Source organism: Callithrix jacchus, chromosome 6, assembly GCF_049354715.1.
Source record: "Callithrix jacchus isolate 240 chromosome 6, calJac240_pri, whole genome shotgun sequence".
Taxonomy (NCBI): Eukaryota; Metazoa; Chordata; class Mammalia; order Primates; family Cebidae; genus Callithrix; species Callithrix jacchus.
Genome location: NC_133507.1, coordinates 40,290,142 through 40,314,903, shown reverse-complemented (window position 1 = coordinate 40,314,903; position 24,762 = coordinate 40,290,142). Strand labels below are relative to the sequence as shown.

Below are 24,762 nucleotides of genomic sequence, written 5' to 3'. Positions count from 1 at the left end.
ATTTCCTTGGAGGTTTATTGTGTAGATATTAGGGGAGGTGTGGTGAATTTGTGCTGGAGACTGGGATGTTATGCAGGTCACTGTTTAAGCTCCAGTCATAGCAGCAGTGGGCTAATCATGCCCATGTTTATTCCTTAGGCTGATAATATGCTGGCAATGGTATTGATGATTACCAGTGGACCAGTTCTCGGGCCTCTGCTTGGCTTGCTTGGATGCCAGTAATGGCCGCAGTGGACTGGGCATGTGGACAAGTTCTTGGCCCCTTGAGCAGGCACTGTGGCATGGGTTATGGTAGTAGCAGGGACAGGACAATTCTCTGTGTCCCAGGTACTGTATGCAGATGTTCACAGTGACTATGATGGGCTGGGTGAGCCAGTCTTCAGGCCCACAGATGGTACTTGTAGTTAGGTACCAGTTGAGGTAGTAGCAGCCAGGAGTTTAGAGTTTTAGGGCCAACCTCATGCTCCTGGGAGGTGCACTCAAGTGCCCAATGTGATGGATTGAGTTGCGTAATCCACAAGACCCTGGGCTAAGTCCTGTGCTGGGCAGGCTTATGCTCAGATCCCCCAATGATGACAGTAGTCACTAGCTGTAGTGGGCAGGGGCAGAGCAATTCTCAGGTTCCCGGCAGAATGCATGAGTGAGGCAAGGAGTATCCACGCTGAGGTCCTGACATTGGAATTGGCTTTGGTAGCCACATCTTGGGCTGGGGTATGGGGAATGCACATCCCTCTCATGAACCAGTCCTGGTACACTTGCCTTCAGCCCTGGCAGTGGCAGTCCTTGCCTAGGTTGTACCTCAGCCCCAACTACAGGAGCCCCTACTCAGCTTGTGACTAAGTTTCAGTGGCAACTTGCACCCCACTCACATCCCATCCTCAGTCTCAGTTGCACTTGTGCCCCTAGTCCCAGCAGCAACAGCCCAGGTTTCCCTAATGCCTCACCCTCAGCCTCAGCTAACTACAAGTACCATCTGTGGGCCTGAAGACTGGCTCACCCAGCCCATCATAGTCACTGTGAACATCTGCATACAGTACCTGGGACACAGAGAATTGTCCTGTCCCTGCTACTACCATAACCCATGCCACAGTGCCTGCTCAGGGGGCCAAGAACTTGTCCACATGCCCAGTCCACTGTGGCCATTAGTGGCATCCAAGCAAGCCATGAAGAGGCCCAAATTAACAATCACTAAAAAGATGCATCAAAGACAAAAGTGACAGAAAGCACATATTTCCAATACTAAAAACAGTGAATGGAGCTGCAGTGCAGATCCTATAATCTTTAAAAGGATACAACGATAAATATTATGTAATTATTTTGCAAGTAAATTTGGTCAATAATATAAAATTGATGAATACCTTGAAACTCAATTTCCCAAATTGACAGAGAATAAATAAAAAATCTGAGTGAATAAAATTACATATAAATATTTAATATAAATACGTTTATATATGTAAACTTATATTTATATTAAAAAATTTTTTACCTAAGTATTTGGCTCACATATTTGGAATTAAATATTTGGTTCAAATATTTGAAAAAACTTTTTGACAAGTGAAATACTACGCCCAGATAGTTTCACTAAGTAGATTTTCTAAAACATTTCTTTTTAAAATACCAATTATACATAAACCTTTTCTGAATTAAGAGAATAAGGTAACACTTCCAAATTATTTTATGATGCCTATGCAGTGTTACCCTGATAGAAAACATAACAAAGACCTTACAAAAAATGAAAATTATTTTACAGTGTTCCTTATGACATAGACTTAACACCCTTTTACATAACTATTCCAAGTCGAGTCCAGCAACATATAAAATATATAATAGATAATACATTATTACTAGGGGGGGTTTATCCCAGTAATACAAGTTTGGTTTAACATATGAAAAATAAATTGACATAATACAACATCTTAACAGAATAATAACACAATCATTTCAGCAAATATAGAAAAAGCACTAGACAAAATTCAACCCAATAGCTGATAAAATTCATAACATGCCAGGAATAGAAGAGTCATTTCTTTTTCTGATAAAGACTTTAAAAGTCCTACAGGTAACATCATAACTAATGATGAATTATTGAATGCTTTCCTCCTAAGACTAGGAACAATGCAAAGATGTCCATTCTTACTACCTATTTAACATGGTATTAGGTGTCTTCACTAATACCACCTAATAGATGGAAGGGCACACAGGTTGGAAAGAAATAGGGAAAAATTGTCTTTTTCATGGATTATAGTATCGTCTTTTTCATGGATTATAGTGTCAACTTTTTCACAAAAATTTTCTGAGGATCTACAACCACAAGATCTATGAAACAAATTCAGTAAAAACAAAGGTTACAAGTCAACATACAAAATTAAATTGTTTGTGTCTACTAGCAAAAAGAAAGAACTAAAAATGTATTTACCATAGCATAAGGAAACATGAAATAATGAGGATTTTAAAAATATGCAAGACATCTATACTGAAATCGTCAAAGTATTGCTGTAAGTAAAGAAGACCTAAATTAATGGGAAAATGATACCATATTCATCGATTGGAAGTCTCAGTTTAATTAAGTGGTCAATTCTACCAAATTGATCAATCTATGAATTCAATACAATTCTAATTAAAATCACAGTGGGGTTGTTACTAGAATTGAAAAGTTACTTCTAATAAGGTAATGTAAGTGACCTAGAATAAAATCAAAGTAATTTGGAGAGAGAAGACCAAAATCTGGAAAAGCATACCTGACATCAGAACTTACTTACACTCTTATCAAGTCAGGGTGTTATTAATGTAATTATAAACATATAATAATTAAACTGTATTGTAGATTTTAGAAATATACATACATAGATGGTTAGCTTTTTTTCACAAATGGTGACAAAAAATTTCAATGGAAAAAAGAAACTCTTTGACAAATGGTGTTGAAATAACTAGCTAAATATGTGAAAAAATTATAGAGAAGTATCTTCTACATATGCTACATCGAATCATTTGAGATGGATCATAGACATAAAAGTAGAAGCTTTTGTAATCTTATATATAACTTTCATTACAAAAACATCGAATGTCACTATGAACTTAGATGGATAGTGATTTCCTAGAAATGACCCCAAAAGCACTAAACATGACCAAAAAAGGGATTCAGTGGACTTTATAAAAAATAAAATGTTTTCTGTTAGTCTATAAACATTATTAGCAAAGTGAAAAGGCAAGCCACATACTATGAAACTGTATTCCTAATATGTGTATCTGAAAAAGGATCCATATCCAGACTATATAAAAAACTTCTAAAAATTACTAATAAAAAGACAAAACACCTTATAAAAACTTCTACAGGAAGTTAGTCTATTAAAGAGAACATAAAAAAGGCAATGAACACATGAAACTGGGCTAATACTATTATTCAACAGGGAAATGTAAATTTAAAACACATTACTATAGCATCACTCATCCAGTAAAATGAATCAAATGGAAAAGACTGTCGATATCTGTGTTTATGAGATTATGGCATAACTAGAACTCTGTTACTGCTGGTGGAAATGCCAAATGATGTTATTACTTTGGAAAAGAGTTGAACAGTTTCTTATAATATTAAAGGCAGATCTCCCATGGTTTAACAACTACATTCTAGGTATTTACCAAGAATCAAGAAAACATGTCTACAAAAAGATTTTAGAAGAATGTTTGTACCAGTTTCATGTCTAATAACTAAGAACTGACAAAGCCATGAATGCCCATCAATAAATAATACAATGGATAAATCACTTGTGGTATATTTGTAACATGAAATGCTAATAGGCAACAAAACCAATGTGTTGTTGATATGTACAAAACATATGAAAGTCAAAAAGTTTAAGTTAGTAAAAGAATAGACAAAAAATGCATATTATATAGTCTATTTTTGCAGATGACAAGGATAGGCAAAACTATAATGGCAAAAATTGAGTAATGGTCACCCATAATAGATGAGATTTGACTGAAAGTAGGCATAAGAGACATTCTAGATGGCTAGAAATAATCTTTATCTTTAATAAGTTGGGGATTATGTAGCTTCTATGATCTATAAATTTATTATGATCTGTGCATTTCATTGTATATAAATTTTACTCCCCACCCCAAAAAGTGTGATGGTTGGAGAGTCAGAAAATCTGGATTTGAATTTCAGGTTTTCCACTCACTAGCTTTAGGCAAGTTATACAATTTTACAAAATTGCAGTTTCATCATATGTATTATAATAATAACTTCAGAGTTATGATGAAAATCAATAAGGTAACACATGTAGAATATTTATGAGACAGCTAAGTGCCCAATAAAGATGTTATTATAAAAATGGAGCATGATTTTTAAAAGTTATTAATATAAATAATAATTACTATGAAGCCAAATGTCATTAATAATCAACAATGTTATCATTTAAATGATTCTTTATAATGTACAAATTGAGTATTTGAAGATAACATAATGTCTCATTGAAAGGATATATTGAAATCATAATTTAAAAGGAAAATAACCTATAATTAAAAATCTACCCATCTGACAAAGGTCTAATATCCAGAATTTACAAGGAACTTAAATATATTTACAAGAGAAAAAACAGCCCCGTCAAAAAGTGGGCAAAGGATATGAAGAGACGCTTCTCAAAAGAAGTCATTTATGTGGCCAACAAGCATATGAAAAAAAGCTCATCACTAATCATCAGAGAAATGCAAATCAAAACTACAATGAAATACCATCCCATGCCAGTCAGAATGGTGATTATTAAAAAGTCAGGAAACAGTAGATGCTGGTGAGACTGTGGAGAAATAGAAATGCTTTTACACTGTTGGTGGGAATGTAAATTAGTTCAACCACTGTGGAAGACAGTATGGCAATTCTTCAAGGATCTAGAACCAGAAATACCATTTGACCCAGCAATCCCATTACTGGGTATATACCCAAAGGGATGTAAATCATTCTACTGTAATGACATATGCACATGTATGTTTATTGCAGCACTATTTCCAATAGAAAAGACTTGGAAACAACCCAAATACCCATCAGTGATAGACTGGATAAAGAAAATGTGATACATATGGCCCATGGAATACTACACAACCATAAAAAAGAATGAGATCATTTTCTTTTCAGGGACATGGATGAAGCTGGAAACCATCATCCTCTGTAAACTAACACAGGAACAGAAAACCAAACACCGTATGTTCTCATTCATAAGTGGAAGTTGAACAATGAGAACAGATGGACACAGAGAGGGGAAAAACACACACCAGGGCCTGTTAGGGGGTGGGAGATGAGGGGAGGAAACTTAGAGGACAGGTCAATAGGTATAGCAAACCACCATGGTACACGTATATGTATGTAACAAGCCTGCACGTTCTGCACATGTATCCCATTTTTTTTAGAAGAAATTTTTAAAAGGAAGAAGAAAAATGTCTTTTTATCTTAAATACAAACCTATTACCTAAGGTTTTGGAATTAGGAACAGAAAACAAGTTATTTATACTTCCCAAATCAATCAAAACCACTTCTACCAGTTTTTAATATTACAAATAATCTTAACATCTAACATAACCAATTAGTTTGAGTCATTGAACGTGTATAAACTGATATCTGTCATTTTCATATATTTAGTAGTTTTTATTGTAGCTCATTGAGTTTTATTTTCTTGTCTTTTTTCTTTGCTTTTGTAAAACTTTTTATAATATTATGTACAAATTTTGCATTTTTTAGTTAACTAGGTTAAATAGTATAATTTTTGTCTAAAGACCTTCTTAAATCTATAAAAAATTCCATTAAATGATCTAAGCTCATTAACAAAGCATATTTTTATGTTGATTGAGTAGATAATAAAGCATTGAATTTGTAGTAGAATTAAAGCATAGCATTTTTGATATATTACTACTATACTAGTCTTTTTGTTAACTGGAGCTCTTACTAAATATGACATAATTATGACACATTAAATCTTATTAATGCCTTAACCAAAATTTTTTATAATTTGACTAAGTAAATAAATCTTTATTTAATCCTTACAATGTGTAAGACATCATGAATCCAATGGAGATATTAATGGAGAAGAAATGAGCTGGTGGATGTGAGATATATTTGAGGCAGTTTTTAGTCAGTAGAACTGAGATTGTAAGTTGTTTACAAGCCCAAATTCAGATGACATATATATTTTGATCATTGGCACTGTGTTTTACTAAAATACAAACTGTTCTCTATCGCTTAAAATTGGGAACTCTCATACAAAGTTTCAGGCTTCTGACCTCATCTTGCATATGGAAAATCTGACAGTTTCAGATTGGAATTGCTCACTTCCACCAGGTAACAATTAACTGGAACTGAGTAGCAGGTGTTCCATTTAGAGGGCATACTTCAAGTTTTCCAAAGACACCACCTGGCCAGCCTCATCCAAGTTACCTGCTTAGAGTTTAACAAACCCTCTTCAGGAAAAGGAAATAAGTAGCAAACCAAGGAAAGAAACTGAATTTGGCACTCTGCTTTTGTTTAATAGGCACTACTAAATATTTGAGGACGTGAGGAAAACAAGTAGGAAATAAATGTCTGACAGAAAGAACCTAACTTTCCCACTTCAACAGCTATTCAGTAATGCCCAACCCCAAGTCTGCTTTTTTTTCAATGTTGTGCCTGGGTAGGCATTGAGTTATTATGTTAGCATACTACCTTACTCATTTACTACATCTCTACTTCCAAGTGTCCTTTTGAAGTACCTCTTGTGAATGTCTTGGAGTAAATACTTACGTGAATGTTGTTTCCTTGATTCAAAAAATGTTTGACATGTTAAAATGGAAATCTTTGTCTAATTTTTACACAGGCTGAAGAGATCACTTTAACAATTGGCCAAGCATTTGACCTGGCATACAGGAAATTTCTAGAATCAGGAGGAAAAGATGTTGAAACAAGAAAACAGATCGCAGGGTTACAAAAAAGAGTGAGTAAACTAAGCTTGTTGTTTTACGTTTGTGTGATATATAAGTACAGGGAAACTTGCATATCATCAAACAAATTTAGAAGGTCTGCCATTAAATTTTCCCCACACTGACTGATTGGAACTGCTTTCACTGTGTTCCTATAATTTTTCATTCCTGATCCCCTGCACAGTTTTTTTTTTTTAACTATTTTATATTGAATTCCCACAAGAACTTAGTGTTCTCATGTGACTTTGCTTCACTTCCTGATGCTTCTCATGGGGATCAGAGCAGCAGAAGCAGCAGATGCTGGGTAAGTGGTTTTCCATGGAGATCAGATTCCTTTGTAATTAAATTATGCCCTTTCTCCACTCTTCAAAATCATCATAAGCAAATTTCACTGTCTTGCGGTTATACTCCAAGATTATGGGTATAGATTGCACAGTCCAACAAAAAAACACAAAATTGAGGCATTAGGAACATAAAATTTGCACACACATGAAAATACATTATAAATTTAAGTCTTTTCAATGAACTAGAGTCCTCCAACGCTTCCAATGCTTATTAAAATTTTATATAATACAAAATCCTAATAATAACTGTAGCCAGTATTTTCTAAGAAAAAAAAATCAGAAAGTTATTCAATAATCATTTTCTTTTTAGATCCAAGATTTAGAAACAGAGAATATGGAACTTAAAAATAAAGTACAAGATTTGGAAAACCAACTAAGAATAACTCAAGTATCAACACCTCCAGTGAGTATACTGATTATGTGTATGTTTTTCTTAGAAACAAGATTCTGTGGTGATAAAACATCTAAAGATTACTAGTTCTGTAATATTTCATATAATACTTTGGGATCAGTGATTTTACAGTAAACATGGATAAAGATGAAAGCTGCTAAGCCGTTTGATTTAAAATTTTAAATTACCTAGTTAGTTCAAACCAGAGTTGTTTTCTTTTTTTTTTCTTTTTCTTTTTTTTTTTTTTTTTGAGACAGAGTTTCACTCCAGGTTGGAGTGCAATGGCGCGATCTTGGCTCACCGCAACCTCCGCCTCCTGGGTTCAGGCAATTCTCTTGCCTCAGCCTCTTGAGTAGCTGGGATTACAGGCACACACCACTGTGCCCAGGTAATTTTTTATATTTTTAGTAGAGACGGGGTTTCACCGTGTTGACCAGGATGGTCTCGATATCTTGACCTTGTGATAAACCCGCCTTGGCCTCCCAAAGTGCTGGGATTACAGGCATGAGCCACCATGCCCGGCCCCAGAGTTGTTTTCTATTTTGCTGTTTTCCTCTGGGTTTTCCAGTGTAATTCATCCCTCAACTTAGTCCTAACTTTTATTAAATAATGTAATTTTTCTCTTTGTGGCATAGTCTTCTTTCATTTCTATTAATTACTATTTGCTGGATTAAATTTAATTACCTATGCCAGTCTCCCCTTGAAGTGCTGAACTTCATTATAGGAATTCAACTGTGAGCAAGACTGAACCTGGTTTCTTATATTACATAGTAAGGGTACCTACTGGGAGTGAGGCAATTGTATTTCAAACATTAAGATGAGTGGTGTTCTCTGCAGACAAAACTCAAGTCTCTTTAGTTAAAATATTTATGTCTGACTTGTCACAGTTTTGAAATCCTTTTCCCAATACCATGTATGATATAATTATTATGTGATTTTGGCAAAGAGAATTTATTGGAGGGAGGTGGAATTTAAAACAATATTTTTTTCTAGGCAAAATATATTCAGGAGAATTTTTTTCAGTTTGAATCATCTGTACTACTGATATTCTCTATTAAAATATATTTATTATTCTTCATTTAAAAATATTTAATGTCTAGGCCAAACACAGTGGCTTATATCTGTCATCCCAACATTTTGGGAGGCCGAGGCAGGCAGATCATTTGAGCCCAGGGATTCAATACCAGTCTGACAACATGGTGAAATCTTGTCTCTACAAAAAGTTACCCAGGAGTGTTGGCACACACCATGATAGCATCACTGCACCCCCACCTGGGTGACAGAGAAAGACCCTGCTCAAAAAATTAATATCTAACTTATAACTTATGAACTGAAAAAAAAATTTGTTGCAAATTTTTTATGGAAGCTCAGTGTGCTTCAATACCTAGGGTGTTCATTTTTAAAATATCTAAAACTGTGACTGGAAACCATCATTCTCAGCAAATTGACACAAGAACAGAAAATTAAACACCACATGTTCTCACTCATAGGTGGGTGTTGAACAATGAGAACACATGGACACAGGGAGGGGAGCATCATGCACTGAGGTCTGTTGGGGGGAACTAGGTGAGGGACCACAATAGGTGGGGAGTTGGGGAGGGATAACATGGGGAGAAATGCCAGATACAGATGATGAGGAAGAAGGCAGCAAACCACATTGCCATGTGTGTACCTATGCAACAATCCTGCATGTTCTTCACATGTACGCCAAAACCTAAAACACAATAAAATACACATATATATAAAATACCTAATACTAGAATGGTTCGCCAGCTCATCATTATGAAAAAGAATGTTTCTATAGAAGTTTCATTTAGGCTTTCAAACTTGTCACATTCTGGAAATGGGTCAACAAAATGACCTTTCCTGCAAACTGGCATTTTTCCACCTCCCTTATGAAAGAGTGAGTATTTCCATTGCTTGGCAGATGGTTTGTGCCAGTAGGCCTGCTACGGTCTTGAAGAGAGAGGTTGGAACTGAGGTACTGATGTATCTATGCTGGAGCATCCTCTTCAAGTTCTGGTTTTATTATGATATTCCTTCTTACTTTTTCTTGTCACTGTTTGCTGCTCACCAGGATTATAATTTTTTTCTTGCCTCTCTCACTCAAAGGGACAGAACATCAGCTCAAACTTGTTAATTCAGCCTTCGATCCCAAGATAGAACACACACTCTTTTGGGTCTTGTTGAAATTCGTATTATAAGCCATGTTGTGAAATATGCTGGGAGAATAAGAATAAATATACGTCATTTATATGAAGGGGAAGCAACTTTTTCAAGGAGTTTTGATAATGTAGTTGTTTCTAGAATTTATCACATATGAAGAGCAGCTTTGCATCAGGTTTTTTGTTGGCAAGGGAGTAAAATAAGCTGTATCAACTTTTTGGATGCAAATGCAAAGCTCATCATTGTGTATCCTCTTTATCTTGAAAGAATAATTGGGAGGAGCAAAGAGGTTTCAAACATATTAATAAAACTGCATTCTACCTTTACTTACCTTCCCAAAGACATTGCTCTGAGAAGAAGGTGGATCAGGGTCTGGATTATGAATGTGCGTTGTTTATCTCATAGGGTTACTTAGGCAGCTTCAGAAGTGACAAAGGACAGGAAGAATGACAAGATGACCCTGGCTTCAATGTCTTTGACCATTTGGCTAAAACAGCCATTTCAAGTGAAAAGCATGCAAGTTGGTATATAAGTGAAACTTAGCCTGTCTGTAAACGTAATTCATTTATTTAGCAATTCTCATTAGTAGAGCTAGTTATATACACACAGTAAAAATATAGATATAGCCATGTTTTAAACTGAATTAGCACTCCTGAGGTTATGTTATGTAATAATTGAAGAGAGAGGTTGTTCATCTCAGCCAGGATTAATCTGAATAAAATGCCTCAAAAACTGCAACTAAGAGGTTAAATTTAAAAAGAAATCATTTTCTTTGAATCATTTTCTTACACATAGTTCATATATGTAGAAAACTTATTGTATCCTCGATCATTATGAAAATGACAAATTATAACTTTGCAATCTATTTATATTTTTTGTCATGTAGTATCATTGTTGATACCTTTTCATTAAGATAGAATCTGGAGGACATTGTACTAAGTGAAATATGCTATACACAGAAAGACAAATATCACATGATGTCACTCACATGTGGAATCTAAAAAATTGAAACTCATAGAGGCAGAGAGTAGAATGGTCGTTACCAGGGATGGGGGCAGAGTTGTGGAGAAAGAGTCTAGAAGATGATCAAAGGATGCAAAATTTTAATTAGACAGGAGAAATAAGTTCAAGAGATTTCTTGTACAACATGGTGATTACAGTTAATAACAAGGTATTATACACTTCAAAATTGCCAAGAGTAGTTTCAGTTGTTCTCACAACAAATAAATATGTGAAAATAGAATTTATTTGATTTTTAAAAGAAAGTGAACTCAGGCATTTTAAAATTGCTAAAATTTGGGCCAGGTGCGGTAGCTCATGCCTGTAATCTGAGCACTTTGGGAGGCCGAGGCGGGTAGATCACTAGGTCAAGAGATCGAGACCATCCTGGTCAACATGGTGAAACCCCATCTCTACTAAAAAAATACAAAAATTAGCTAGGTATGGTGGCGCGGCTTGTAGTACCAGCTACCCGGGAGGCTGAGGTAGGTGAATTGCTTGAACCCAGGAGGCGGAGGTTACAGTGAGCCAAGATCGTGCCATTGCACTCAAACCTGGGTAATAAGAGCAAAACTCTGTCTCAAAAAAATAAAAAATAAAATAAAATAAAATAGCTAAAATTTAAATGTAAAATTAAATGCTAAAATTTAAAATGTAAACTGATATCTAACCAATTTAAATGGTTTAACAAAACATTGTTGCATTTGCTAATGTGCTTCTTATTAAAAAACAGTTTTGCCTTTCATTTCCAATTTTAGTTATGTAGTTATGAAATAAACTAGTAGAACACTAAGTACAGCTTATTTTTATATCTATTCAAATGAGCTCCCAAATTGCTATTAAAATAAATTAACATAAAATTAGTTACCTATAATTATTTTTGAAGATTTCTTAATGATTCATACTATTGAATTTGAAAAACAGACTTTCAAATTGCAAATAATAAATTGCGAATTTAAAATACAACTTATTTAATAGCTTACCACTTATATACAATAAAGCAAATTTCTGTTAAGTTAGAAATATTTTACATCTGTTCTTTCTTATGAAATTCGAACATTAGTTTTACCGGACACACAGCAGGAACATGAAGAACCTTACAGAGTGCCCCCATGGCTAGTAAAGTAAACGCCTAATGATTTTATAACCCTGGAAATAAGACTCTATGGGTTTTATGTGTTTGTTTTGAGCTCAGAGGACTGAGGATTAGAATGTTCCAAAATTACTAAAGTTCTCATCAGTTTGTTTAAAGGATTAGCGGCCGTGATCTATACATTCATTAAAGAAGCATTGAAGTGAATTATGAATCCCTTTATGCACATTGAATTACAACATAGGTATTCATAACATGGGTATAGTGTATACAATTAATTTGGTATCTGATAAGTTTTTAGTGGTGAAAGGAGCCCCAACCGCAGAAAACTCTTCACAACTGACCAGCCAAGGTAGGTCTTGATCTTATTGGAAGTCTAGTTTTTCAAGTTACAGAAAAGTGACACTTTTGTCAAAAAACTCAAATTTAGGTGTAGTTATCTATAAATGATTTAATGCTATAATTTGGTTCATAAAAATAAACATAAGCACAATAATGTTCTGAAATGTCAGGATATGCTGGTCTAACACAATATAGTTCACACTAAGCAATTGCTAGTCAAATAAAAGGCATCGTTAATCTTAGCTTTAATATAGTCTCTTGGGGAAAGGAAAAGAAGAAAGTAGGAATGGAATTTTGGAAGTTGTGGGATTAAAAGTAATGTGAAAATGAAAATAATGTAAATCACTCATAGATGTTATTTTCCTATCAGTTTGTGATGAAGTAGAAGATGAAGTCAGATATGGCAAGAAACAGAACATTTTTTATAACATTTGACTAGACTGGGCACAGTGGCTCACACTTGCAGTCACAGCCCTTTGGGAGGCAGAGGTGGGCTGATAGCTTGAGTCTAGGAGTTGGAGACCTGCCTGGGCAACATAGCAAAACCCTGTTTCTATCAAAAATACAAAACTTAGCTGGGCATGGTGATGCATGCGTATAGTCTCAGCTACTTCGGAGGTGGAGGTGGGAGAATTGCTTGAGCCTGGGAGGTGGAAGATACAGTAAGCCTGGGAGGTCAAGGTTGCAATGAGCCATGATCATGTCACTATATTCCAGCCTGGGTGACAGAGTAAGACCTTGTTTCAAAAACAAACAAACTACAACCACAACAAAAACTTGATTAGATAACTAGACAATAACAAGCCATCTTCCCCAACAAGAGGTCCAAAGTTAAAGTTGAATTTTGTAACACAAGACAATTATTCAAAAGCACCAAATCTTCTAAAAAATATAGTCTTATTGATGTTGATATCTTTATTCTATTTTAAGTCAAACTTATGACTTAAAATAGAATAAAGATAATATGTTTAAATTATATGTTTTAATGCAGTAGAATGATCTACATGGACACCTTTGTACTTTAAAGAATCTCTGCTTAGGTGAGAACATAGATTAGTTTTTCTACTTTCCTCAGAGACACCCTAAAGGAAGGTTGGTATTTCTTAGAAAGTTTGTCAGTCATGGCTGGGTGGGGTGGCTTACGCCTGTAAGCCTAGCACTTTAGGAGGCTGAGGTGGGTGGATCTTGAGGTCAAGAGATCAAGATCATCCTGGCCAACATAGTGAAACTTCGTCTCTACTAAAAATACAAAAATTAGCTGGGCATGGTGGCACACGTCTATAGTCCCAGCTACTGGGGAGGCTGAGGCAAGAGAATCACTTGAACCCAGGAGGTGGAGGTTGCACTCCAGCCTGGTGAAAGAGCAAGACTCCGTCTCAAAATAAAAAAACAAAAGAAAGTTTTTCAGTTATTTATATTTTATGTACATCAACAGGAATTGGTCATACTGATGGATTTTGAAGTTGCAAACTCAGTAATTTTAAGTTGAAACCTTGAATAAAAATATTCAAGACTTCTAGAAAGTTCCCTCAGGGTTTTATGGCGTGCATTTTAGTTTTGGTTTTGCTCTTCCTCATCCCACTACTTCATCACTCGGATTTTGAAATTGTTCTTAGAAGTAGACCATATGTTACAATGCATATTATTTTTATTTTCATTATATCTCACTTGTCTACTGTATAAATTTGATATAGTAGTGATCTGCTATGGAATCTTAGAAAATGTGTACTGAAAATGTAATATTTCTATGTGTCTATGCTCTTGAGTTTTTACAGTTTATATATTTCAGATGTTAAAGACTTTACATCCCATGAGGAAAGAAAGAGAGGCTGGTAATAAATACACAAATATTTCAATAAATAAATGTAAAAATTTAGATCTTATATATACTATGAATAAAACAAAATATAGCAGAATAGAAGAGAATGATTGAGAGTTTTGTTTAGAGAAAGTGATCAGGGAAGCAAGCCCCTTCTGAGGAGGTAGCATTTGAATTGCAACCTGAATGAGAAAATATTCGCAAATGCAACAGGCTGAAAACAATAACAAGAACTTTGCAAATGCAATGTAGTGACTGAAAGCCATAACAAATGGAAAGGACATTGAAGAGAGACTCAGAGTCCAGATTTAATAGGCCTTCATAGGCAATGGTAATAGATTTTTTTTTTAATGCAATATGTCACTTGAAGGTTTTAAATGGGATTTGTGGATCATTTGGCTGCTATATGCAGTACAGGCTGTAAAGAGAACAAAGTGGTGTCCCAGAAATAGACATTTCAGTAGTCCAGGAGAAGAGTAAATTGGACTATAATTCTACCTGTGGAGATTATTGGCAGAGCTTGATTTTTGACGCATTTTGAAAGTAAAGCTTGCAAAATTCACTAATGGATATTAGTGAATAATGGATATTAGTGAATTTTGCAAGCTTTACTTTCAAAAGTTGGGGTAGTACATGCACACATGCAAAAAAGGACCAGGAATGTCTCTTCCAGTTTAATCCTGTACATGTGGGTAGTTATGCCATTTTCTGTAATAGATGTGACTGGGGAAGAGTGGGTGATAAAGAATCAGTGTTTCACTTTTGCCTATGTTATTTAGACAGCCAATTGGAGATGCTTATTTAATGGTTGAATATGCACATCTGAAATTCAAAGAGAAGATCTGGTCTCCTGATATAATGCTTGCTTGAAAAAAAAAGTTTGTCCTTTTTAACCGTCATTGTTTATTGTTCAGTTAATATGCCCTATATAAATTTGGTCACTGTGAGTTTATATAATTGAGTTCTAGCTAAATAAAATGAGACTACTTTTTTGCTCAGTATTAAAATAAGACATTCCTAACAGTAAAAAGTATATTTTTAATATTTGCTTCATACATTTTCACTTAAAACCAATTGTTCATATGCATGATAAATGGAGACCACTCCTATTTCTCACTTTCTTATATAAAACTTGATGTGAATATGTGACACTTCATGTATATAAAATATTTTTTACTCATTTGTAAACCAAATATTTACATCTCTTCCAAATACCACATGATTGGATCAATGATGGGTTCCTTTTCTAGCAAGTGAAATAGACTTAAATAGTACCTATATTACCTACCTCTGTATAATACTGAAATTGTGGAAATCTTTTCACTGGTTTTATAAATTGGATCCTTATTTTATACAGTCACTTAAATACACTGAGAAATTTCCATTACTTGACTGTGTTGTTTGCTTTTTGCTGTGTTCCAGTGGTTTGGCAATAGATTAGAGGTTGGGTTTTCCACCATTTGGTACTAATTATCTAGGAACAATCTGATTTCCATTTATTACATTCATATGACAATGTTGCCTGCATTTATATTAGGAAAAAGAGTTTATTCTGCCCTCGTAGCCTCATAGCCTCATGAATGCCTGCAGAAGATTGTTTCATTGTAAGATGTGGGCATCACAAGTTAAATCAAAATGTTCCTCCTGATTCTTGTATCTGGGTACTTTCAGTTTACTTGTCTGACTATAGAAGGTTTTAACCAAACCAGACTGTTGCCAGGAAGTTAAGTGAATAAAATTGTAGTCCTAGGGAATACTGGGATTTCTATTGCTGAGTAGAACAAATGTCTTCCTTTCAATTAAACCCAGTGTTAGATAAAATTATTTCTTTACATAATCAACTGTGTGGCCACTGATTAGACTTGATAGAACAATTATAAAAATGTGTATTTCATTGTGGATAAACAGTGTACCTATTTATTTCCCTCTAGTGTGTTCTCTACTACTATTGAAGTCAGAATGGGCAAGAGCAGATTGTGAAAGATCTTAATTACACAACAAGCCAGATGTGAATCTTTAAACAAAGGCATAAACTTTAAACATGAATTGGTTCAAGAACATTTGATGCCCACAAAAAATGATTACCATTCCACAATTTCACTTTCATAATTGTTAGTTGCACAAGATAATTCTGAAAGCATAAACCCTGTCTAATGGGAAGAAAAATATGTTCCCATTCCAGGTCTGATCATAAGTACCTGGTCAAGTCATTTAGCCTCTCCTTATTTCAGTTTTCCACTTTGTGGCACAATTATATCCATTTAACTGTCAAGATTCTTGTGGAAAGTATAAGATTGTAGGTCTTACAACTAAGAGACCAATATAAACCAACTGTAGATGTAGAAATCTTAAGAAAACACAGACCTTGTGCTATAATTTCTAAATTAGAGAAGTTATTACTTTTAAACCTTATTTAAAAAGTAATATTGAAGATATGTTATAACAATGAACTTTAAAAATATGAATCAGCATGATAACCTAGAACGATCTGCTAGGACATTTTATATTATTTATTATCTTTCTCCATCTTTAATGTTATTTATAGTTTTCCAGGTTTTTTAACTAGAAAAAATTAACATAATATATAAATGTAAGGGAATTTATTTCTTAATTCTAAATAGAATTTTGAGCTCTGCCATTTTAATAATTGTGATAAATTATATTTTAATCTTGACATTTTTGTTTTATGTTTAAAGAGTCTTTGGAGATTGTATTGTCAGTGCAATTAAAAGCACAACATAAAAATTCAGTATAATCGTAATGTTTCTATAGATATTACTACAGAATTTATTAATCTTAAAAGCAGTGTTTCTGTTGTTATGGTTTAAATGTGTTTAATATTTACTAATAGAATTCAAACACTTTTATGATATTTCTTCTTATTGTCACATTTATATAAAACTCAAGGTTGAAATATTCACCCTTGCCTAAATACACAAAGACACTACTTACTGAAAAAAGAGCTGCAAAGTGTGAGGGAGAGCATTAGGACAAATACCTAAAACATGCAGGGCTTAAAATCTAGATGACTGGTTGACAGGTGCAGCAAACCCCCATGGCACATGTATACCTGGGTAACAGACCTGCATGTTCTGCACCTGTATCCCAGAACTTAAAATAAAGAAGAAGAAAAAGAGCTACAAAAGCATAGCAACAACAGTTCTCAAACATGGATACTCATTCTTAATATATCTGAATAACCTAACAACTTCTGCATAATTAACATGTAATTTTTTGACCACAGAATTCACTTTAGTATACTAATTCAGATTCTATGCACATTCCTAAAGAAAAAAGACACTTGGAACTATGACCATAAAGGAGTTGGTTGAACAGTGGTACCATGTACTTCTGTAAGTGAGTCCAAAATATTTGGTTCCTAGCATCTGTCAGAATACTCCCCAGAAAGCCCAGAATAAAATTTCTTAAATTGTTTTCCTTCTAAACAATGTATTATAATTACTTAATCACATAAACATCTTCAACCAGTTAAAAAAAACAGCCTAAAAGAAGACTAGTTCCAGAACCTTGAAACTTTAGCGCAAAATTGTCACTGTTTGTCATTTAGGTGCTACATCTGCATGTTCATATCCTTATTGAAGAGGCCTAACCATTTAGTACAGAATCAAGCACTAAATTTACCCATATATTTAAATGTGCTGGACTTAACAGTTCATTTTTATAGGGAATTAGATATAATATCTGATTCCTTGACTTGAATTGCTTCTAGGTTAGGAATCAAAAACTCAAACTTCAGTATGGCCCAGATTATGACATTGAAGTATGAAATGGGCAGATGGTAGGAGTGATAAATTTGAAATCACAGGCTAACTTTAAAGACACTGCAGATATTCAATACCAGTCAATTATTTTCATGCAAATATGTGGGCTCATTTTCTAGATTTTCTAACTTGTGGAGAAAAGTTCTGGATTTTAATGTGTAATGTATCTTTTATACATATTCATTTATTTTTAATTTTAAAATTTTTATTGATACATATTAGTTGTACAGGTTTGTGGGTACAGATGATATTTTGATACCTGCATACAAAGTATAATGATCATGAGGACAATTGCAATATCATCACCTCTAACATTTATCTTTTCTTTGTTGGGAACAACTAATTCTATACTTTGAAGACCCATGTGACCTAAACAAAAAATGCCAAATTACTGATGACCCAAAGAAGACCTGTGAGGGATAGTTTTGTAGTCTTAAACTCTAGCAACCAAAACTGTTGACATTATTAAATATCCCTGATTTACCATTTTGAAATTGAAAAAAATACCCTCTTAATTGTAGTATATAAATACTTGATTATTTTTGTATTATATACATTCTTCATTTCTGTAAATTTACCTCCCCAGAGGAAGGTGTACTATGAGAATACATGCTGCAGACACCATGATAAAAATAATAGAGCACTTTCAAGTATGGTTACTTTGACCTTCAGTTTGTTTTCAGGTACCTAGTAAATATGTTGTAAAATATATAGAGTATTACCATTTATATTTTAATTCAGATAATATCACGGACAACTTCCACTTACTATATTATCTTTACTCAGTACAGACAGCCTTATCAATTAACAGTTTAAGTAAAAAGATGCTCTAGTATAAATTAGACAATAAATATTCATAGATACTAATGTGTTATGTACAGTATTTGGGAACAAAAAACAAAAATTTTCCTACAAGCAGCTTACAAGTTTAATCTATAAAACTTGTCAAATGTGACCACCAAGACAGAATTATACAGTAAGTTATATTGAACAAAAATAGATTTTAAAAATAGCATACATACACATCTCTACATAGATAGCTGGAGGTTTATTACAATGGAGATCAATAAAGAAATCAAAAATTACATATCTATATATGCATATTAATAGAGTGATTCGTTATATAATTCAGACTATCAGAGATTTTGCTTCCACACTGAACCCTTCCCTCAACTTAATCTCTCACTTTACATGGCTTTCTTTTTCCTTTTGCTTCCAGAAATATGTGAAGAGGGGCGTCCTAGCTTAAGGACATACCTCAGACTTGGTCCTTCCAATTCCAATTTTACTTACTACCTTTTACAATAAAGTTTATCAAAATTCAGATTTTTCTTGGCTGCCTGAATTTTTAAAGTGCCATTCATCTTTAGTGGTGAAAGATCTCTGAAATGTGATTTGCAGCTAAGGAATGCAGCTCCCGGCCAGAATCGAAAGTACAATCTTTCTGGCCTGAGCATAGGCAGTTACAAAGGCTTTGCCTGGCAAACCTCATCACATTGTATTTGTGGGAAAAAGGTGCCCTGGTCACATTGTATTTGGTGCAGTTTGGAGGAATTGAATGTAGTACTCAGGCCCTCTGGCCAGCCATGCTCTTGTGCATATCTGCATTTATGGTCCAGGCAACTTCATTCAGGGGCCTCCTTTTAGGGGGCCTTAGGTGCCTTTTCTGGGACCGCCTTATTTGAGGAACTTGGAGACCACTTGTCTCAACTATGACTCAGTATTCAGTATTTTTCTACTGCTAGCCGTTCCCTTTTTCCTCCCACTGTCTCTTGTCTGAAAAAAACCCTTAGGAACCTTTTGTTCAGAAGTCCCTAAGTAACGAGACAAGGCTTTACTTCTGAAGTGATACTTCTGACCCTTGCTCAGTGCCATTCTGTGAGGAAAATGGAGCATTGATGGAACAGGCACCTTCTCTGTGGTCTCTTGCTTATACTATAGCAGTAAATGAATAAAGGCTTAATTATTACTTCCATTTTGGCTTGCTGTTTAATTGGCCACTGTGACATCTGGCAGCTCAGCTCTCCAGCTCAGCTCTTAACAGTAGCTTTCCATGCTGAATGGAAATAGCCCCTAAAAGTCATGCAACTACTGATGTTCAAATCCAGTACGTTGCTTGCTTATTTTTATCGCGCTGATTCATTTGAGATGCTTGGCAATCACCTCTTCTCATCCCCCAAAAATCTACAATTTGGAGCTTCTCATGACTGTAGAAAGGGCATGATGACTAGAGTCAGACTGTTTTAAATTTTGCATTTGCTTTCTACTTCATATAAGAATGTCGCTGGCCAGGCGCAGTGGCTCACGCCTGTAATCTCAGCACCTTGGGAGACTGAGGCAGGTGGATCACAAAGTCAGGTGTTTGAGACCAGCCTGACCAACATGGTGAAACCTTGTCTCTACTAAAAATACAAAAATTAGCCAGGTGTGGTGGCGTGCACCTGTAATCCCAGCTACTTGGGAGGCTGAAGCAGGAGAATCACTTGAACCTGGGAGGCAAAGGTTGCAGTGAGCCGAGATAGCACCGCTGCACTCCAGCCTGTGTGACAGAGTGAGACTCCATCTAAAGAAAATAAATAAGAGTGTCACCAAGAATCTGTGGACCTTAATTCCCATTGTAAGTGACAAAGAATCTATGGACCTCAATTCCCATGTGTTTATTATAATAAAGACATAATATTACTACTACTGATAACTTCAAAGAATGTTTGGAGGATTAAATATAAAATGTATGTTGTAACCCCTTTTGAAAATTCTACAAAGCCATACTTTATTTACAAGAGTTTTCTCCTAGTTCTGTGACTGTTCTCTCATTACTTTCCTTTTCCCATTTCATTATAGAAGCCCTCTCCAAAATAAATCTTTAGACTTTCTTCATTTTTCTCTCCATTCTCTTCCTCTCGGGTCCTGATTAATGCAATATTCTATTTAAAATATCTAAAAATGTAATATTTCAGAAAAAAAAGATCAAATTAGGCAATCCACAATCTAAGGACTATGGCATAGGAAAATCAACTCTTATGTTTTAATTTTAGTAAAGTTACTGTGAAATGATCTTACCATCTTAACAAAACACTATTTTACAAGTAAGTTTCATGTATCCTTTTTCCTTTCTCCTTGCCTTCTGTTCTCTTAGGATATTTCTCTTTCTGTCATTCCTTTACAGCTGCTGCACAAAATGTCTGGTCATGAGCAACATGGGTTTCAGAGATGCTCATCCTCTTTCTGGTGTAGTAGTGGTGATCCATCTCCCTGTCTCAATATTTCTTCCATCTCTGTCACTCCTGTCAACTTGCCTGATTCAAGACTATCACTGGGACTGTTAATACCACCACCTTCTAAATGTGGCTTTCCCAAGCCAGTCAGTGAGAGCAGCATCCCAAGACCTCATGTAATATGCTAAGCAGATAACTCTTTTCTGTTATGCCAGTTATTTTGTTTAAACTCTGCCAAAATGTGCTATTTACAAAGCTATCAAAAATTTAGATGTATTTTGAATCAACGTGATGTGATCTGGAGCCTTTATGTGCCATTTTTGTTTTATTTGATTACTTGATACCAGAAAGTTTCAAGTATAGGGTAGTGACAGTGTAGAAATTTACAAAGATCTATCAGATATTGCAACTGGGAAGTTAGATCATTGGTAAAAGCAATTTCAGTAGAGTTCAGTGCAAAAAGAGCAAAATCTAGACTGCTGAGAGTTAAAGATTGAATGAAGTAAATATTAGGACAGAAAGTGTAGTATCTCTTTCAAAGAGCTTAGCCTTGAAGGAAAAAGAAAGAGATGAGAGGCTGGAAGATTAAAGAGGGACAGAGTAAGGAAATTTTTTGTTGGCTTGTTTTCCTTTTAATGACAGCCAAGATTTTAGAATTTTTGTATTCTGAAGAAGAGCAGAGATATGGAAGTGAGAGGGGATACAGGAATGGGATAATTAAGGGAATGGTATCGCTGAGTAAGAGGAAAGAGGTAAGGGGATACAATAAACAAATTGTTATAGAAAGGGTGATGACAGCAATTTTCCTGCAATGAAAAATTATGTACTAACAATTATTTTAGCTGAGTAGTAAATCCATCACTCTCTACACACACAAGCCTCATTTTTTATCACCTGCATCATCTGTGAATCTGAAAAGTAAACATATTCTGAGAAATCTAATTTTAATATGAACCACTCTAAGCCATCTTTGTTCACATTCTCACAGGAAAAGCAAATTTTTCATCACTATTCCTCTCAATATGGAAATTCTCTTTTTTTTAATTCCTGATCCAATCAGATGGTTTTCAAAGGAGATTATACATACACACCTATTGCCTCCTGTTTGACAAAGTGATGAATGTCTGATTTTTATATTACGTCTTGGCTACAACTTTATGAAATTTTTATTTATCAGTCCCTATATGAGTTCTGGCCCAGACTGTTGTCAGAAAACTCAATGATTTTGGCAGTACATAGGTGATTATTAATTTAGTTTATAAGATATTTATTACAGAAAAGTTGATGAAATCTTTCAAGAATAAAATGTACTGCAATGACTATCAGTTTAGTTATAAATACAAACTAAAATAAATCCTACTTTTGAGAATGCAAAAAAAAATCAATTGCATTTGAATGCTTATATTAAGAAGGCGAGTCACTTATGTCTAATTATTCCTGTTTAAAATGTAATCGTATACAGAGTATCTTACTGAAATCATATTTTTATATGAGTAGTTTCTAATATATCTAAGTCTCTGTCACAAGTAGCAAGCACTTTTATATATCCAAAACATTCACTGTACCTTTTATATTTGTCTGGAATAATATTGTTACCATTTTTGCAGAAATTCTCTATTGCTTTTTTCTTAATGAGCATTTATCATAATTAATAGAACCACATGAAATTGCCAATACTTAACTATTTTTGTTCTACAAAATGGCAAACTCTTATGATTCAACTTAATTTGTGGTTTACATATGTTACATATGCATATAAAATATTTAGCATTACAATGTGTCTATATGAAATACTATCCTAATTCATATTATTTTCATTGCAGGTAGGCAGTATGACACCTAAGTCGCCCTCCACTGACATCTTTGATATGATTCCATTTTCTCCAACATCACACCAGTCTTCGGTACCTACTCGCAATGGCACACAGCCACCTCCAGTGCCTAGTAGATCTTCTGAGATTAGTAAGCTTTCTCAGTAAATCACTGTTCCTTGTTATATTTGTGTACATTTAAAATTACACATTTTAAATGTATAATTAAGACTTTGTGGGAAATTACGTATCTTAACAACCTCACTTACAATTTTTATTATTAAAGTATTATTTTTCTATATGTATAAATTTACTTAATTGTATTTTGCTTTATAATTCAGACTATAGTACTAAAGACATCTCTATTTGCAACTTTTACCTATTGTGTGAACAATGATATTTTGGTGTATTACATAATAATATAAAATATTTAATTATATATCACTGTTTTGGGATTATATTTTAATTTTTTACTTTATTAAAAATAACTGGTGGTAATTATATTAATTTTGACATGTTTAATAGAGCTGGTTAAAATATTTTTGTCAACATTGGGTTTATGAACTTTTTTAGTTGAAAAAACTATATGAATTTCATGAGCATATTAACCTTTTGTAAGGTTTTTTTCTATCTAAAATGCTATAAATTTATTGCTTTTCTGTTTTATATATCTGGAATGAGCATTAAAGTCTCTATCTGATGAATTAGAAAACATCTAACAGATGCTCATTTTCAGTATATTGACTCCAATATATATCCATCTGTGCCCTGTGACAGAAACTGAAAGAATAAATCTCAATGGTCATGAATCAGTCACTATGTCTAAAAGCCAACTGAAAAAGGAGGGTTTTACACATTCTGCTTGATAGCACACTGTCTAGTTTACATTAAGTCATTGTGAATATAACTTGAAGTTTTAGCTTAAGACTTTAATACATGGCAATATAACTTGAAGTTTTAGCTTAAGACTTTAATACAAGGCAGGGCCTATATTATATTTGTTTCCTCCATGGAACTTAAAATACATTTCCCATGTTAGGTATTCAATACATGATAGAGGACTGATTTGTGAATACAAAGCAGTAAGACTAGTGTATTAGTCTGTTTTCACATATCTATAAAGATACAATCTGAGACTGGGTAATTTATAAGTGAGAGAGATTTAATTGACTCACAGTTCTGCATGGATAGAGGCCTTAGGAAACTCATTGTCAAGGCAGAAAATAAAGGAGAAGCAAGACACATCTTACATGGCAGCAGAAAAGACAGTGCATTCAGGGAAAACTGCCACTTTTAAACCATCAGATCTCATCAGAACTTTCTCTCTATCATGAGAACAGCAAGGGGAAAATTTCCGGCATTATCCAATCACCTCCCACCAGGTCCCTCCCTTAAAAAGTGTGGATTACAATTTGAGATTAGATTTGGGTGAAGACACAGACCCAAACCATATTATTCCACTTCTCGCCCCTCCCAAATCTCATGTCCTTTTCACATTTTAAAACCAATCATGCTTTTGCAACAATCTCTCAAAATCTTTTTTTTTCTTTGTTTTATGGATTGGAGGTTTCAGTGGGACGAGAGAATCACAAGGAATCAGGTGTTCAGAGGAATGTATTGAGTAGAGGTGAGGAACTAGGATGTTGAAAAGTAAAAAAAGGAGAGAAGGAGAGGAAGAAAGAGGAAGAAAAAGAGGGAGAGAGAACAGGAATATTGCTTCATTCTAAAAATGGGTATTAATAATGGCAAAATCTTAACTTATTCCAGCATTAACCCAAAAGTCCAAGTCTAAAGTTTTATCTGAGACAAGGCAAGTCTCTTCCACCTATGAGCCTGTAAAATAAAATACAAGTTAGTTGCTTGC

The 24,762-nt window shown here is 34.3% G+C and overlaps 1 protein-coding gene across 50 annotated transcripts in view; it reads left to right on the top strand.

The window, feature by feature from the left end:
- Positions 1 to 24,762, top strand: part of GULP1 (GULP PTB domain containing engulfment adaptor 1) — a 320,614-nt gene that overhangs the window by 285,990 nt on the left and 9,862 nt on the right. For 21 of the 50 annotated variants that reach the window (XM_078327170.1, XM_078327177.1, XM_078327167.1 and 18 more), the window contains 3 exons: positions 6,834 to 6,950; positions 7,591 to 7,683; positions 22,911 to 23,049. In XM_078327170.1, the coding sequence (XP_078183296.1) occupies positions 6,834 to 6,950; positions 7,591 to 7,683; positions 22,911 to 23,049 (349 nt within the window). Of the gene's footprint in view, positions 1 to 6,833; positions 6,951 to 7,216; positions 7,241 to 7,590; positions 7,684 to 21,038; positions 21,264 to 22,910; positions 23,050 to 24,762 lie in introns of all 50 variants that reach the window. The other 29 variants (XM_078327134.1, XM_078327139.1, XM_078327128.1 and 26 more) reach the window with 3 other exon arrangements.